Below are 17,036 nucleotides of genomic sequence, written 5' to 3'. Positions count from 1 at the left end.
TCGGGATGCGCACACCGGCTTTTCCCACTAATGGCCCCCGACCACGAGGGGATTTCCATGATTTATGCCCGATATCCCAACATTAGGGCAGAGTTCTCACCACCGACTCGTATTTAATGGTCTCAGTGCTCCTGGGTGTCGCTCGAGACACTCTGACCCTGGATCTCTTGGTTTAATCTGATACCAAGAAGTCACTCAAACATGGCCTCATTTGGTAATGGAAGTCATGAAATTCATGCCGTAATGGGAACCATAATATTATAGCGCAATGGTGACTACATAACTATATTCTTCAAACTGCATTGCTGAATCGTATTTGATAGGGAGACTAATGAACGTCTACAGGTTCTAGATGGTGGCGTTGTTTACGCATTCCTGTGCCATAGCTCATTAGAGACGGTGCAGAAGGAAGAGCGAAGATTGTTGGGTGGATCTCCTTGCGAGCACGTAGCCCCTCTGTGTGTGTGTGTGTGTGTGTGTGTGTGTGTGTGTGTGTGTGTGTGTGTGTGTGTGTTCTGGTCTTGGCAGCCAGGGCTGGCTGTCGCGCTGTGATCTATGGGAGCTGGAGGACCCGTGTTTCACCCGTACACAAATCAGCGTTTCCTGAAAAGATAAGCTGTGAGGCCCACCAGGCCTGATGCAGGCAGCAGATTGGTTAAAGCTGCTTAAAAGCCTGATATGTTTATATATGTTAATGTTTTTGAGGAATCAAGCACAGGCGACCACCCCCTCTCCACACTGCTAGTGTGATCATGGAAATATCTCCTTAACTAATTGTACTGAGTGGGTCTGCTAAGTGGATATTTCTTTGTATCTCTCTCTCTCTCTCTCTCTCTCTCTCCCTATCTCTCTCTCCTGCACTCTCTCTCTCCCCTCTCTCTCTCTCTCTCTCTCTCTGTTTTAACACTCTGGACAAACTGCTTGTTCTTTTGGCAGATTGAGAGCTCTCCTTGTTTGGTGAGGCATCAGGTTAAACCTCTTCCTCTTGAAAAAGCCCCCCCTCTCCCTTCTCCCTCCCCCTCTAGAGGCCCTGCTTTTGTAAACAGCTCAGCGCGGTGTACAGTAGCCAGACTGGGGCATGGGAGTTTACATAATCTCAGCTACTTCCCCAAAGCGGTGGCAAACAAAAGCTAGAGCAGAGAAGAAAATCCCTAAACTCCAGCGCCAGGTTCTAAGTGATCTCTTCCTTTCTGCTCCTCTTCCGTACTCCATCACTCTCTTCATCACTTCAGCAATCAGATACTCTCCGTCTCTGCTGCCCCATGTTCGCTCATGAACAGAATGCTGTTTGTTTTGTGCGGAAATTCTGCATGGTTTTTTGTTGATGTTTTTTTTCTCACTCCTGCAAGCCTCCCAGGCTGCTGCCTACTCGCCAACTTGGCACTGAGAGCCAAGTCCCTCCCTGAATACATTTCAATAAATCTGCAAGTTTTATTCACGAGCGAGCCAGCACGACTCTTTCCTCCAGCAGGGTAGTTTATGCAAACACAGGTTCACGCTAGTTGCGTGGTCGAACACTTGTCAGGTGGGTAAGCGGCAAATCTGACCCAGGGCATGGACGCAGTAGGCTGGTACGCTGTTTGACTGGCAGCCAGAACATTGTCCGTGGGAGATTATATAAGCCCACAACCTCACTCACCCCTCGGTGACCGAATACAGTCTGTCAGCATGGGGGCTGGGGAGAAGATCTCAGTCACACACAAACACAGTATGTACTGTACAAAGACAACTCAACTTGCACAACATACACACGTCATATACTATACAAATATCTTTAAAGTATGTATGTACACACACTCACTCACACACACACACACACACACACACACACACACACACACACACACACACATAGGCTTAAAGCTTAAATATCATGTGTTGTCGTTACTGATGAGCTGGTCTCTGGGTATTGGAGAAACATGAGTGATTGAGGGCATGGCAGGATTGCGCTCTGTGCCACAACCCATTCCTCTCTGACCCAGTACATGTGATTGAGTGACAATATCCTTGTTCCCTTGAGACATTTATTGATGACAATCCCCCAACCCCCTGCACACATACACACAACCCCATGTTATATTGGTTTGAGCCAGTAGTCCTCAGTCTGCTCGCTCAGCAGTTAGGGCTGTCCAGCTTGTGCCTGTCTGAATAGTTTTTTTTGGCTCCACTGTGTTCTGTCAGGGGGCCATGCCGTTCCTCAGTGATGCGTCTCTTTTTTTGTCACTGGATGGCGAGAGCTTCTTTTGTGTGCAACCATGGTTACCCTGCTGCCATGCAGAAAGGAGACGCCACCAAAAGTGCCATCCGACGGAAAATTTCTCTTCGGGGATATCCAGCTCCCTTCGTCCATCACGTCCATGGTGTAGATGCTGTCCTGGGTGCCATTATTTCTTGTCATGGCATCTGGCAGATGACTCATGAAAAATTCATTGTAAGGTTAACTACATCCCTAGTTTATTAGCCATCAAGCTGCCTGCCATGGTCGCCTTTTCCCAAATGCATGGGAAACATACAGAGACAGCAACAGAGAAAGAGACGGAGAGAAGTAAAGAAAAAGAGAGAGAGAAGTGCAGAAAGAAAGACAGGGAGAGAGAGAGAAATAGGTACAGAAGGAGAGAAAGAAGAGAATTACACTTTTTTTCCTTGGGAGCTTGAGCTCTTACCCTTACTGTGAGAATAATTCCTGGGAATAAGTCTGCACCAGGCCAATCTCCTTAAATGTCTTTAGTGAGCTTACTAATGTTTAGAGCTGCTCCCAGGCGTGTTCCAACACTGATCTAACTGGGCTCAGACGCTTGGTATTGTCCAGCTTCCTGAGTTTCCTGTACAGGGATTCTGTGTGTCTCCTGGTAAAAATAGCTCTTTTGTCTTGGCAATTTCGGGCAGTTTAAATTAGCCCCTTGAAAAAGGCACGAGAGTCTCTCATCAACATGAATACTCCTAATGGAACCTAACACAGTCATACAGTATTTTGCAGATGTCAGTTGCAGGTCTAAAAGAAACATTTGCAAGTCCTGCTACAGCCTAATATAGAGACTGGGATATGTGATCAGCTCATGGGGAGACTACTGGAGCGTGTCCTCTCAAAACCAGATTTGTGCCTCATTAATATCAGCATTAATGGCTTTCATGTAATGAGCTCATTTTCTGGTGTTCAATTTTTAAAGTGACACTGATGGATTTGAAGAGCCCTCCCAATTAACTCTGAAAGAATTATTATTCTTTTTTTTTAAGTTACCATTTTTGTGGAACGTTCTTCTGAAATGTTGCATTTTAAGGGTTAATCCTCAACAAGTGGAGAAGCAAGACCATATAGGCCCCACCCTGCAGCTGTTTACATTGGCCATGTTCCCAGTAAGCCATGCTGGGCTTGTTTACACCTTCAACCAACCAATCAGCACTCTCAGGGTTTCCTCTCTTTACACCAGATGGCCAATCGTGGGCCTTAATCCCATGCGTGACCACTCCTCCCTCTCGCATACCTGGGAGGCTGAGTGGAGGGAATGGGGGAGTGAGGAGAACACGGCCGCGGGAGCTCCATGGAGCCTGTGCGTGACTCATTGTGCGAGAACTCGCAATGACAGTGGGCATTGCAATAGACAGGACATGACATGTGTCAGACGAAAGAGGTGTGTGTGTACAAGGAAGAAAGGGAGAGAGACAGAAAGAGACAGAGAGAGGGAAGACAATCAAGCAAAGGTTTCTTTATTTTGCCGCGGTCTAAAAATCCCAGACAGGACACCCCATGAGGACTGCATGAGTCTGACGGCTGCGACGTCGGCTCCTGCTGCCTCAGGCAAAGTCTTCTTTTCCTCTCGTTCTTCTTTGACTTTTTCTGGGGAAGCTCATCCTATGTATTCAGAGGGGTATGGCCGTTTCTCCCCCCGACATTCAAAAGTGCCATGTGTGTGCTGGCCCTTCATGCTCAAAGGTAGGCAGGAATTTGTCAAGACATGGCTAGATTCTCTAACTACACTACAGTAACCTTCTTGTTAACACTTGCTTTCATTTTTATCATACCGGGAGTGTCTTATCATAATGTGTAGCTGTTGTGGTTTTTTAGTATTAATACTTTTATTATTATTATCTAGTGCTGTATCTGAAGGACCTTTCTCATGATGATGAGTGCTCAGTGTGGTCAGGTGGGTGTGGTGGCTCTCTGTGTGCTCATAATAACACATGAGGGCTTTGATGTCCTGCAGGCCTGCTCATGAGCCTCGTGTTTATGAGCGGAAAGGCCAGGCTTGAGTTTTACAGTTACCACACTGTAACATGGTAGTCCAGGGCAGTTTAAGACCTCTCACAGCTTAGCAGTCATCTCAGAGTTTTCACATTGGCTACGTTGGGATGAAGTGCCGTTTCAGTTGACGTGGGTTGTGTAAAGCTAAAGAGGACAGTGTATGAGCCTAGGAATTTTTGTGTGTCTGTGTGAAAGCTACTCTTATATGTCCATTGCTAATGCTAATCTCTATGATTTTTTGTGTAAATACAATACAAAATGTATTTAGCAAACCAATCTTGGAGGGAAGTCTCCACTCAAACTGAGTAATTAACATTAGACCAAACCGGAGTACATTGGTCACATGAAAGAGGATATCTCAGTTTAACTCAATTTATGTGAATAGTGTCATAATTATATTGAGGGTAGAACAAGCAAGCAAGCTGAAAGTGAAGCATTTGGCAGTGTTGCGTGTAGCCTGAGGGGTTTGTTCACTCCAGCACTGTTCCTCTGGGTGGTTCATATGTCTGGAATCTCCCATTACTGTTAGCATTAGCGCGAGGCCCCACAGGGGCGTGTGCACTGGCCGCAGAAATGCGTCTAATCTGTCCCTGTAATGGCTTGAACAAACAAACAAGCTCAATGGGAGAAGGGGCCGGTTGGTTGGGTGGTAGGGGCGGGCAGGCGGGGGGGTGTGGGTGCAGATGACCGGGAGGTATGCAGCTCTCACTGAGACCGGATGGACCCCTCTCGAGGGAGAACTGCCAGCCCAGGGTTGGCGCTCTGATCCTGGCAGAACATCTGAGAGGGGCTCCCTCTACCCTGCCCAGCATGTCCCACCACTCCCATCCAGTAGCTATCATCCAGACTGAGGATATGCACTTGTTGACAGACCCAACCGGTCGTCGTTCAGTCCTGGCAGTTGCAGGCAGTTAGTCTGGGAGCCTCCAGTGCAGAAGAATTGTTATCTGTGAAGACGTAGGCCATGCCACATCCTCTGTAATTCCTTTTTTTCTGGAACTTTATTAGGCTTTAGTGGTGAAAGACCTCTGGTTCCTCATTGCCCACTAATTGGAGTGTGTGGAGTGGCTTTTGTGTCCATATCTAGTAAAACGTCATAGTACTTTCACTCACATCAGAGCGAACTCAGACACAGAGCTACACACACACACACACACACAAACACAACACACACTTGCTCACTCACACGCCGACACACACACACACACACACTCACACACTCTCTCCCTAACACACACACACGCAGACGCACTATCGCCCTTTCCTCATGACGCCTCTGGAGCCACTGCGCCTCATGAAAATGAGTAGTGCTGACTGATCGAAATAAGGCTGTGTTTATTTTTACCCTGCACACTCTCCCTCCCTCACATTCTCACCCTAAAGAGTCTTAGACTGGCGTCTGCGTGCCCAACACACACTCACACACACACACACTCACACACACACACACACACACACACACACACACTCACAAACACACACACACATCTGCGTGCCAGGCACCCATCAAACGTTGGCCTTTTAAGCTGCAGACTTGATCCCTGTTATGTTGTCACCATTGCGTTTTTTTCCAACACTGTTTTTGCACAAAGGGACCCTTTGGATGTGGCTGGGCTGGGGATCTGGGCCTGTCATGACCATATCACATGGTACAAAGAGGTGCAAAGATCAAATGGCAGTGGTGATTGGTGTTGTGCTGTACACCATGCCCAATACTGCTGTTTTTAATGCATGTTTGAGCCTCTCTGAAACCGCCCCGGATAACGAGGAGGAGACCTGCCTCCATCTCAGTGGCAGATTCCTTTGGTTCAGTAGAGTGCAGATAAACGGGAACCTTTTGATCTTTAGGGAAGGTCACGCTGTTCTCTGTGCTCTCTCTCTGTCTCTCTCTCGCTCTCTCTCTCTCTATCTCTCTCACATGTGTGAAATCATATTTGGATAGGTTTCCCTCCTCGTAGACGGCTCTCACTTCAGAGCAGGTGCGATAGAGGGAGGGACAAATGAGAATTTCACACCTCGAGTCCCATCCACGTTCTGCCTTTCACAGTTGTAAATCCTGCTATCCACCATGCACTTGCACTCAAAGTCACAAATCACATGTGAAAACAGAGGTGTGAAGGTGTCAAGAAAGCCAATTTTCAACAGTTGTTCTTCTGTAAGGTGTTATGCATTCAATATTCCTTACTTACCATATCCTCTCTTACCCTATCTCTCTTTCTCTATCTCTATCTTCCTGACTCCTGTGCAGAATATGACAGACACCTAGCACACAGCAAAGGCATGGCGACGGCGGCGTACCTGGACCCTAACCTGAACCACGCCCTGGCCGGGGGGGCCAAGTCGCGCCTCAGCACGGGGACGGAGCGCGCCCCGGCGGCCCCCGACAGGGTTCTGAAGGTCTTCCACCACTTCGGGGACAACAGCGAGCACAGCAAATGGTCCAGCAACATCAGGCACGGAGATGGCACTGATGTCAGGGTAAGAGAAAGACACAAAATGGGAGGGGTACGGGGGGGAGGGGGGGTGTTCAGTCAACTGTGAAGGGGGTAAAGAGGTCAAGCACACCCCTTGATGTGCGTATTTCCCTGGCTCACTCTGTCTCTCACTCTCACTTACCCACTTATTCGTACAGTCACTCAAAATGGCATGAATAATTGACAAGATGGAGGCGCTTGACTCGGTTAGACACTGTACATGGATGTTCCTATCGATTGGAGTTGCGTAAGAGGAGCTGCGATCTGCAGTCGATTGTGCCTGCTGTGTCAATATTCATGCCTTGTCGCAGAGAGAAAGAGATCAATCCTCTAGTTGGTGGCTAATTGGTGAACTGACAAAAAAGTTGTATCGGCATGGAAACTGGCTAGTGTCAATTTCCTTTATGGCTGCAGTCTGTGGCGCTGGACTGGTTTGGACTTATTTAGCTGTTATTTTGGTACTGTGCTGAACGTGTACCAAGCCTTAGCCTCTGAGGACTTTGGAACATTTAATATAAAGTTTGTCACAGACTGAAATGATGGTGGAATTTTGCCTTGATAGATCAGAGGCCAGCATTTTTTTAAGGCAATGCCATGGTAAACAATGCCAGACTTTTTTTGGTTGATTATATAATATCTCATGTATTCCTGAGAAAGGAATACATAACAAGTTGCCTAACAACGGATGTCTTTTTTTTTTCTCCCCCCACTCTTTGACGGTAATCATCATAAGTATCAAGTTTATTACCATCATTGGTCTCCAATTTCCGCACGGGTTAGAAAAGATGGATGGCGGTCTCGTGTGTTGGGAGGCAGATGCCGTATTGATCCACTGGCTCAGAGAAAGGGACTGCTGGGATCAGTGTGATATCCGCTCCGAGGATAAACGCACCGTTCCCAGACCGTCCCCACTGAGGTCTCGCATATCCCGGAAATCCTCACAATATCATCTCTATTTTAATAGACATCTGCATTTTTTGGTCTGGTTCTGTAACTCTACTGTCTGGCTGCAACCTGTTTTGTATTGTGTTGTTTGTGCCGTGGCTAGTTCTACTTTGTTGTTGTTGTCGACCGACTGAGGGGACAATGTTGGATTGAAGAGGAGAGAAAGACCCAAAAGGCCTTTTTGTCACGATTAACTCCATTACATGTCGGGTTTTTTCGAAGAGCTTTTGCTAAAGGAGATTTGGCAGTCCTCCAGTGCTAGCACAAAATATGTGGTCAGACCAGGGTCAGACTGCAGAGCTGCCCAGTGCTAAGCTGTCAAGGCACTCTGCTCCAGCTTTGGATCTTATACTCTGATGGGTATATTGGGTTGTTGAGGCTCCCAGATCAGATATCGTTTTCCTCGTACTTTGTCCAGGAGGAGTTTTAATGCTGTTTTTCTGGGGCATTGTCTGTGACCTTATAACCAGGCACTATGATTTTGGCAAGTACAAAAGTGTGCTGTCGTCTTCCTTCAAATTGTATATGTTGTAAAGGCTCAGAAGGGGTTGCTGTTTATTTGTACTCTTAGCGGAGCATTCATAAGATACAATGGGGGCTTGACAAAATACTCTTGTAAGTCTAGCCACAAGCCCCCAGCGGGAGGGGATAGGTGGAGTAAATCTGGGAAGATGAGCCACTCCAATTCAGCATTGTTTCCTTTCCAGCGTGGGGGGACATTTGTATTCACGTTACATGCCAAACCAGCCTCCTCATGGGCAAAAAAATATATTGAATGTCAAATCAAACAATTATCCCAGCCGTGTATACCTACAATTAAGCTATATGGAAGCTCCGACAACAGAAACGAATCATATATCCCACAGTGGATAATGGCTCCGAAATAGGAGTTGGGTTAGGTGGCGAGATGAGAAGAGGAGGAAGTTAGCTGGATGAGCCTCTCTATTGACAAACCAAGAGCTGAAGCATTTTTCAACAAGGCTATATGTTTGTCGTGGATACTAGAGGCAAACAAGCTGCCCCAGGGGAGCTAGACAGTGATGTATTCTTAAAGCCGACTAAATAAGAGTGCAGTTGGAGGTGGATGCCTGTTTCTGTCTGTGAACTCAATCTGGCCTGATATTATTAGCGTTTTTTTGCTAAAGGCTTGTTTTTGTGCTTGAAGAAGCACTACTTGATATCACAAACGAAACAAATGAATAATAATCCAGCATTTCAGTCCAACTAAGGATTTGGTCTGTATTTGACAGATAGGCTTTTACAACTCTCAACTCCTAGGTCTGATCTTGGCAATCCAAGAGGTTTTAGGGTCCTCTGACATCTTAGCGGTCTGCGCCGTGTCCACTCGACCCAGCAAAGCAGGACAGACAAGGCTCCTCAGACATTAAAGCCTGGACAAAGCCCTGCTCAATATTTAATCATTCTAATGGCAGCTTTGGAGATGACCTGCTCCTCTGCAAAACCGAGATAACAGATCGGCTCGGGGATTGGCCTGGCCCCGTAATCTCCTGAGGGAAGTCGCCCTCTCTCTTTCTCTCTCTCCCCTCCCTCACCAGTGCTCAAATCTTCAGATCATTATTTACTCTAAATGTTAATGTCTTTTTCACAGTGGAGGTAGCCCTGTAATATTTCATAGGGGATAGTTTGTGTGAAATTCATATTAAATATAGAAAATGTAGTTCACTTTGTGTTGGCCTTCAATAGCAGGCTCACAGGCTTTGAAACAAAGTCCTCACTTATGAATTAATATAATATATAATAGATTTAGATATAATGAATAAAGAAACAGTTTTTAGTAACTAGGCCATTACTTGAAAACACAGACAATGTTCTAGAGTCAGGTACCTAATACTCTGGTTTGATTTGAAGTGAAATGTAGCCTCAGCCCTAAGAAAGCATCAAGCGTGTCTTTCCCTTGCACTCATGCTGCTCATTCAGATGTGAATCAGACAGACATCTCCGCCCCTCTACCCAACCCCGCCGCCCCACCCACTTGCCAACGCCACCCATCCCCCGCCCGAGCAGCTCCCCTGCGCCTGGGCAGCCGTCATTAAAGGAAAACTGGGCCATCTCTGGACCTCGGGGGTACTCCTCCCCGCGCCCAAACAGAGGCATAAATATGCAGAGGCTCCTCAGTGTTTGGGCTGGCTTGCCACTGCCCGTTGTGTCCGGTGTGCACACAGCCATGCACTCTTCCCCGTCCTACAGACACACAGCCATGCAACCCAACCAAGAACCCCCTACCCACCCCCACCCCAGCTGTGCCATTCCTCCACCTTGCTGTCTCTGTTCAGTCCCACAAGGGTTTCAGGCCTCCAGCTGGCACAGAGAGTTGTGGGGTTGGGTCCCCAGGTGCAGATGTGAGGTCCAGGGTGGCCCCACTTTAGTGTGTGAGATTCTCCACCGTCGGCGATTGTGATTGGGTCGGTGCCCTGGCCCCGGCACCAACTCTGCCGCGCTTGCCTACTTAATCCCATCAAAGACTTGCTCTGTTGCCAATGCGGGCTCCTCTGTGGTGACTCCGTTGGCAACAGCCATGCCACCACGGCGATTGGCATCGCTCCCGCTGACAGGTGTTAAAATCCTGCCCTCTCCCTCCAAAGGAACATCAGTCGGGAGGCCAGAGTGTCACCTGTCTCACAGTTTAGGTTACTACATGCCAGGTCGTCTGTTACAATGTGTATTTACTCCTCCGTTTCAAACTGTGCTTTATGCCATTCATTAAATTAAACCATTTTACCTCCTCTTCTTGCCTCTTAGATATTCTGTAAATGTTGTTTTCACTAGAAAGGTGTGATGTGAAAGTGATACTGTGATTGTTGTGTCGGTTGCCTTGTCACATTTTCACAGCTATTGTTTGTGTCATGTCTGTTATGCACTTTCACTGATAGAAATATAAATGAGCTGAACACTCAAATGCTTGTTTGTTTTTGTGTCCTCCTCAGGGAATCATCCAGAAGATTGTGGACATCCACAAGGTGAAATGCGTGGCCTGTTTCGGTCTGCGCCTCAGCCACGTGCAGTCCGGCGAGGTGCATTGGCTCCACCCGGACATGGGCGTGTCCCACGTGAGGGAGAACTACGAGCAGAACAGGCCTCAGGATGAGTGGAGGTCAGCACGTCAACAGCACCCCCTGAGATTTAAAGCGTCTTGAGACAATTGTGTTGTTAGGGCGCTACATAAATAGAATTGAATTGAATTGATTAATACTGTCCAGTCTGCCCTCAGAGTGCATCATGACGGGTAGTCACACCTGAACTGATGATCGATTGACTGAATACGTGACTGACATTTATAAATTTTATCCAAAGCAACTTTGCAGATATATTTTTTCATCAGTATGTGGGAAATGAACCCATGATCTTTGTGTTAGCACCTAGCTCTACTCGTTAACCCACAGGAACACATGAAACACTTTGCTTTGTCAAAGCTTTAATGTCTGAGGAGTCTTGTCTGTTCTGCTTCGCTATGTCAAAGAGAAGGGGCTCCTGTTGTTTGTTTGTCTGAGAATCACGTCCGGGGTCTGCTGGGGTTGCCCTGACGATAGATTGAGCCGTCTAGCACTGAAACAGTCAGGGGACAAGGATTAGCGAGATGGAGTGACAGATTTTCGAGTCAGCTTGCATATTTGCATTGTGTTTGTGTTGTGTGTTGTGTGAGCACGCATACACTTAGGGGCCTTTGTGCGCCTGTCTGGGCACGTCCATCAAAATCAAACACCAGGGGGTATTCATTCTCAAAGCCTGCTAAAGTTATGCTAACATTCTGATACCAAAGATTTTTTTTTAAGTCGGAAGACTCAAATAAATGCTAATGAATTACAATGGGTATCTAGCATCTAGGCCACTGTATTCAGATTCATGCAAATACTATATAAGCACATTCAAAAAGCTATTTCTGCACTAGTGGGTAAGGTGACTAGATGCAAACAGACCAAATGTGGGATGAGTAGTAAGTTTGCGTGGGACAATGTGGGATATGATAACCAGTGCTGAGAGGTAACCCACATAAAACTTTGATATATCTAACTGAATAAGAAGCATCTGTATTCTGCCTTTCGGCTCATAAACACCTATACTTGGTCTTGCTACATGAAAGTTATGTTGAGCCATGATGATGCCTGGTAGCTATCCATGTGTTCTTATTTATGGCCAAAACCAAATGAGCAATGAAAATGCGGGACATCATCTTAGTATGTGGGTTGCGGGACAAAGGATGAAAATGCTGTGCGGTATAACACAGAGCAGAACACCTGGTCACCCTACCAGTGGCACTGAACCCAGAGTGAAATGCATATCCTAGAGTGGGGGGTGGTGTGGAAGGGGCTAGGGGGAAGAGATGAGTTACAACCCCAGACCCGAATACTCTACTGCACAGATGGCACTATAAGTCTCTCCTCGTCTTCCCTCTCTTTCTCCCCCGTCTGTCTCTCTCTTTTTCTCTCTTTCAATCCGTTGGCCGGGAGTCAAACAATGCAACCCAAGTTTTATGGACTACAGGCTTTTTCAGAAGTTCTGGTTGGCAGATGTCACTGTTAATCTCACTATTCACTTTTTTATGATCTCTGCTTGGTGTTGCACATGCTTTATAGGCAAGACGGACCATATGGGACATTCAAGGAAAAAAAGAGAGACAATGAGTCAGCTGAAACTGCTCAGTTCTCCGTTACATGTCGGCAGGAAGCACATGTCTCTCTATAGCCGCCATGTTTGAAAGCAGATAAGTCTAGCATAGGTTTTGAGAGTATTTTTTGAAGGTTGCTCTATTGACATGAATGGGGCTTTCCATTTAACTCTGAGATGACTGTTTCAGAACTTCCATCCCTTTCATCACTTAATGCCTAGCTTGAGGGGCTTTGTGGGGTGCCTTTGTGCCGCTCCCCCCAGATACAGAGCTAGCCTGATCGAGTTAAAATGCAAAATGCCTGTTTTGGGGAAGAGGGATGGGGGGGGGGGGGGGGGGGGGGTTTAACACTCTCAAAATGCATAATGGGCCAATGTCTAATCCCTGAGGAACATAGGCAGAATAAGGAAATCACTTCTTGCCACTCTGGTTGTTGCGCTGCAGCGGCATCCCTTCTAGAACCTTCTTCTGTCTTAGAGAAAGAAAAAAAGCAAGACATCTCTTTTCTAAAGGCTTGCACTTAAGCCTATCTCCAGTTGCTGTCCATATGCGTCTTAAGAAACTGGGTTCCCAAATCAAACCCACACAGCACAGGGATTTAAACAGCGTTCCTTCTCCAGTGAAATGGATGCAATGGGTCTTTTTCTGGGAATGATAGCAGTTCGATGTTTGTTCCTGTCTTTGTGTGTTATTCATTGTTCCAGTTCTCACCAATCATGACTCATGATCTTGACTCTTAAATGAAAGCAGATAAGTGGTAAGGAAAGCATATACTCATTCCCTTGCCGGAGGCTAGAATTGCGCTGAGAGAGCAGGGGGAAAGATCTCCTATCGCCGTCATCTTGCAAAGGCTCCCGCGGTGTAAAGGATCTCAGATTCGGCTGCAAGGGAGAACAGTGCTGTGTTGATTAATGTATTTAGGGGCTTTTGGGACGACACGGTGCCTTGCACTGGGAGACTACGTTTACAGCCATCTCCCGATAAGGTCTCTGCTCTGTTGGCCGCACTGTATTTGTTTTGGACTGCGGCAGGACCCTCTTTTGTTCATGTAGAATAACACCGTAGTGTGCCATTCAGTGTATAATTTCCCTATATTCCTGAACATGAAAAATTGCATTGCAAAACAGCTCTCCCCCCTCTCTCTCTCTCTCTCTCTCTCTCTCTGTGATAAGCGTAGGATGTGTGTGTGTGTGTGTGTGTGTGTGTGTGTGTGTGTGTGTGTGTGTGTGTGTGTGTGTGTGTGTGTGTGTGTGTGTGTGTGTGTGTGTGTGTGTGTGTGTGTCTTGAGGAGGAATGTATGAAACACGGCCTGGCTCACGCCTGTGACACACAAACCTCAATAAGGAAGAAAGACAGAGGGGGGAGAGCTGTTTAGCCCAGTGGTCTCTCCACCACGACATGTCAGTGGCATGATGTCATCCTCCTCAGACAGGCCTCGGAGTCAAACTGAACCCTGCGAGACTCGTGTCACATGTCTGACAGACAGGCTTTTATTATTTTCCATTCTTTGTTTGCGCTCTCATGGAAGATGTTATCAGGTGTGAGCTGAGGTCATCCCGCTAAGGATGATTAACGCCGTAAGTGCTCTTCATAAAAGGGGAACTAATGAGTGCAGGCAATGCCCTGTGAGCTGTGGGGTTTAGTGCTGGGTAGTGCAAGGGGGTTTTATAGTCTCAGGACCCAATGGTTGGGTTTTGGGTGACTCGCACATCTTAGTGCCTTCAAAGTGTCTCAAAGGGGCAGAGTGTCACTCTGTTAATCACCTCCCCAGGGAAGACATGGAGACACCCTCCAATGGGAGTCATCCTAGACGGCACTCACGTCTGTGGTGATGATGATGATGGCTAAATGCATCTTGTCAGAAAAGGTGTCCCCCCCCTAAAGGGTGTGTTAGCTGTCTGCTACGCCAGGTGATACAGACAGCAAACACTGTTCCCCTGACTTCCAAAGGTATCCTACGTCCTGAAGTATAACGAGCCTTTATTGTATCGATCGTTTTTCAAAAGCGTGCAGAGTAATTCGATTGGGCCTGATTTTCACTGGGTACTGCACAGGCACATCTGACCCCCTCCCCTCCACCTGCCCAAAACCCTGGAACCATAACTCATTCTAACACCAGTCGTTGCCCGGGGAACACGAAATCCATTTGTTTATGTCAAAGCACAGTTGATGTCCAATCTGATCAGAGTGTAATGTGATTGGAAGCTTGATGGATGGATGGCGGATGGCTATCTAGTGGAGCAGAGTAGAGTTGCCAAGCAATTTGTTCAGAGTCAATTTGCTGGTGGCAGCGTGCCAGCTGGAGTCGAAATGGCAGTACAGAGTTGTGAAATGGTGCTGCTGCCTGATCTGTAGGGCTGTAACGATATTGGATCGAACCGAGAAATCGCGACACTCTGGGCCACGAACCTGCATCGCGATGCGAGGAGGCAGAACCGCGACATGCCCTCAGCGGTCACTTGATACAGCAAGTTTGGTTCACTAGTAAAGGCGGCTGCTTGCTTCAGCGTTGGGGTTAATTGTTGCGCAAAATTTACTCAGTGCAGTTCATGCTCCCAAAGGTTGCGCGTGTTGTCATGAGCCTGCCATTTGCTTGGCAGATAGAAAGCTGTTTCCCTAACAAAAAGTATGAAGCTTGAAGTTCTTTTCAAACCTTTGCTTGGGTAACACTGCTAAACTGAGCAGACATGCAGACTACATTTTAGTAATCTCATCACGTAACATTCGTTTTCTAAAAACAATCACATAGTATTGCATGTTTTACTGTGGTAGAAAATACGTTAGCTTAATGCTAACGTATATGGGAAATCCTATAGAGACCGCGCTAAGTATTAGCATCAATTAATTCACGTTAATGTTTTTGTATGAGCCTGACATTTGCTCTGCAGATAGATAACAGGTTCCGAAGTTTGTTGAATGTTTTACAACAGCATTGCTTTGAGTAATAAAAACCTCAATATTTGGTTATAAATTGTTTCTTCATTTTTTTATAGCTCATACTTATTCTAATGTGAATTAGAAAATATATTTTAAAAATCGCGAGGTAAAAAAAAATCGTGTCGTGAGGTAGGTGTATCGTTACAGCCCTACTGATCTGTGATCAGGTTGAGTGAATTCTGCCCCAGCCTGGCCCAAGCTCTACTTAACTATCTGCTACTGCACATATCAATACCCCTCCTGTCCATAGCACTGTTCCCTTCTTCTAACATCTCTACCTCTCTCTCTCTTTCTCTATCTCTCTCTCTCTCTGCTTTCCTTCACTCTGTTGTTTTGTCTGCTCTCAAAGTAAGTTCAGTGGAGCCATGCACTAAAACAAAGGATAAATAGAACAGAATCAGCCTCTTATGTTACACCGTAGATAATCTGGTCTTTGCCTGCTGGCTGTTTCCTCTCCTCCTCTTTCTCCCCATCCTCTCTTTTCCACCACTCAATCTCTGTTGATCTGTGCTGCTGCTCCTGGCTCTCATCTGGGCCCACTTTCTGAGGGGAAGCGCCGGTCGAATGGGAACATGTGTTGCCTGTAAAGACGAGCCGAGAGGGCGAATGGTTCATATTAGGGCGGAACGTCAAGGATCCAAGCCCCTCTCTCTGGTCCTCTTGTCCCCGGGGTCAGGTTTTTCTAACCCTGATCGTCAGCCTGGTGTAGGCTTGTGGTTCATTCTTCTTCAGTTGACCTTTGACCTTAGAAATGTTAAGTAAGGCAGGTGCAGCTGCACTAAATCTGAGCCGTGTTCCAGCTCTTCAAAGAGGGTCTTTGAACTACAGCGCTCCACTAAGGACATGATGAATCTAACCATCCCCCGCTCTTTGTGTCTCCCCAGGTATGAGTTACGGATTCGCTACCTGCCAAAGGGATACCTGAATCAGTTCGCTGAAGACAAGCCCACACTCAACTACTTCTACCAGCAGGTCAGTTCACAAAGACATGACAACCTTATAGAAATTACTCGACTATTAACCAGTTGAGGTTAATATGTTAGTCTCTTTGGCCACACAAACTCATATGAACTGTCTCTAAAGCACTTGGTGTGTGTGTGTGTGTGTGTGTGTGTGTGTGTGTGTGTGTGTGTGTCTCTGTCTGTCTGTGTGTGTATGTGTGTTTAAAAGAAGTGATGTACATGTTGTATTACTCAAGCTTTTCTCCACTCTCATCCCTGCACTGCTTTGAGCTGCTTGAGTGGAGGAAAGCTACTGACACTCAGCTGTGTGTGTGTGTGTGTGTGTGTGTGTGTGTGTGTGTGTGTGTGTGTGTGTGTGTGTGTGTGTGCTCAAATGGAACGCTGACTTAAGACATAACAGCCACGCTCAAGCGTAAAAGTCATCTTAGCTAAAGGGGGAAATTTGTTGCAGTTAACCGCCTGTGTTTTCTTATGCTAAACGTAGCTCATCACCACCACAAAAGAGGTTATTTCTAAGCGCTAACCTGTCACTGGTGTGGGTGTGAAATAGACCTAATCTCCCAGCAGGTGCTTGCAAAGCTTTTAGGCACAAAGCTCGGTCCATGAAGGGTGGTGGGTTTAGAAGCCGGTTAGATTTACTGTCAGCTGCACTCAGTAGGACGTGAGACCTTAAAGGCCATATTCCGCCTGAAGCAGCCTTAGGCTTCTGCGCACTCTTCCTTTCATGCAAACTATCTTTCCTTTTTGCTCCTTTTCTCCCCTCTCAATTGGTTTGTCTTTCTATCACTAAGTCTGTTCCCTTTACCCATCTTTATGTCTCCTTTCTCCTTAATGGTCACTTGCACGTAGACTGT

General features: G+C 46.7%; 1 protein-coding gene across 8 annotated transcripts in view; it reads left to right on the top strand.

Annotated features, from left to right (window-relative positions):
* The window catches only part of ptk2aa (protein tyrosine kinase 2aa), a 94,397-nt gene that overhangs the window by 36,729 nt on the left and 40,632 nt on the right, over positions 1-17,036 (top strand). For all 8 annotated transcript variants that reach the window (XM_080838090.1, XM_080838094.1, XM_080838093.1 and 5 more), the window contains 3 exons: positions 6,489-6,718; positions 10,605-10,771; positions 16,105-16,192. In XM_080838090.1, the coding sequence (XP_080694216.1) occupies positions 6,521-6,718; positions 10,605-10,771; positions 16,105-16,192 (453 nt within the window). In that variant the 5' untranslated portion in view covers positions 6,489-6,520. The remainder of the gene's footprint in view (positions 1-6,488; positions 6,719-10,604; positions 10,772-16,104; positions 16,193-17,036) is intronic.

Source organism: Sprattus sprattus, assembly GCF_963457725.1.
Source record: "Sprattus sprattus genome assembly, chromosome: 4".
NCBI classification, from domain to species: domain Eukaryota; kingdom Metazoa; phylum Chordata; class Actinopteri; order Clupeiformes; family Clupeidae; genus Sprattus; species Sprattus sprattus.
This window is presented reverse-complemented; position numbering and strand designations above follow the sequence as displayed.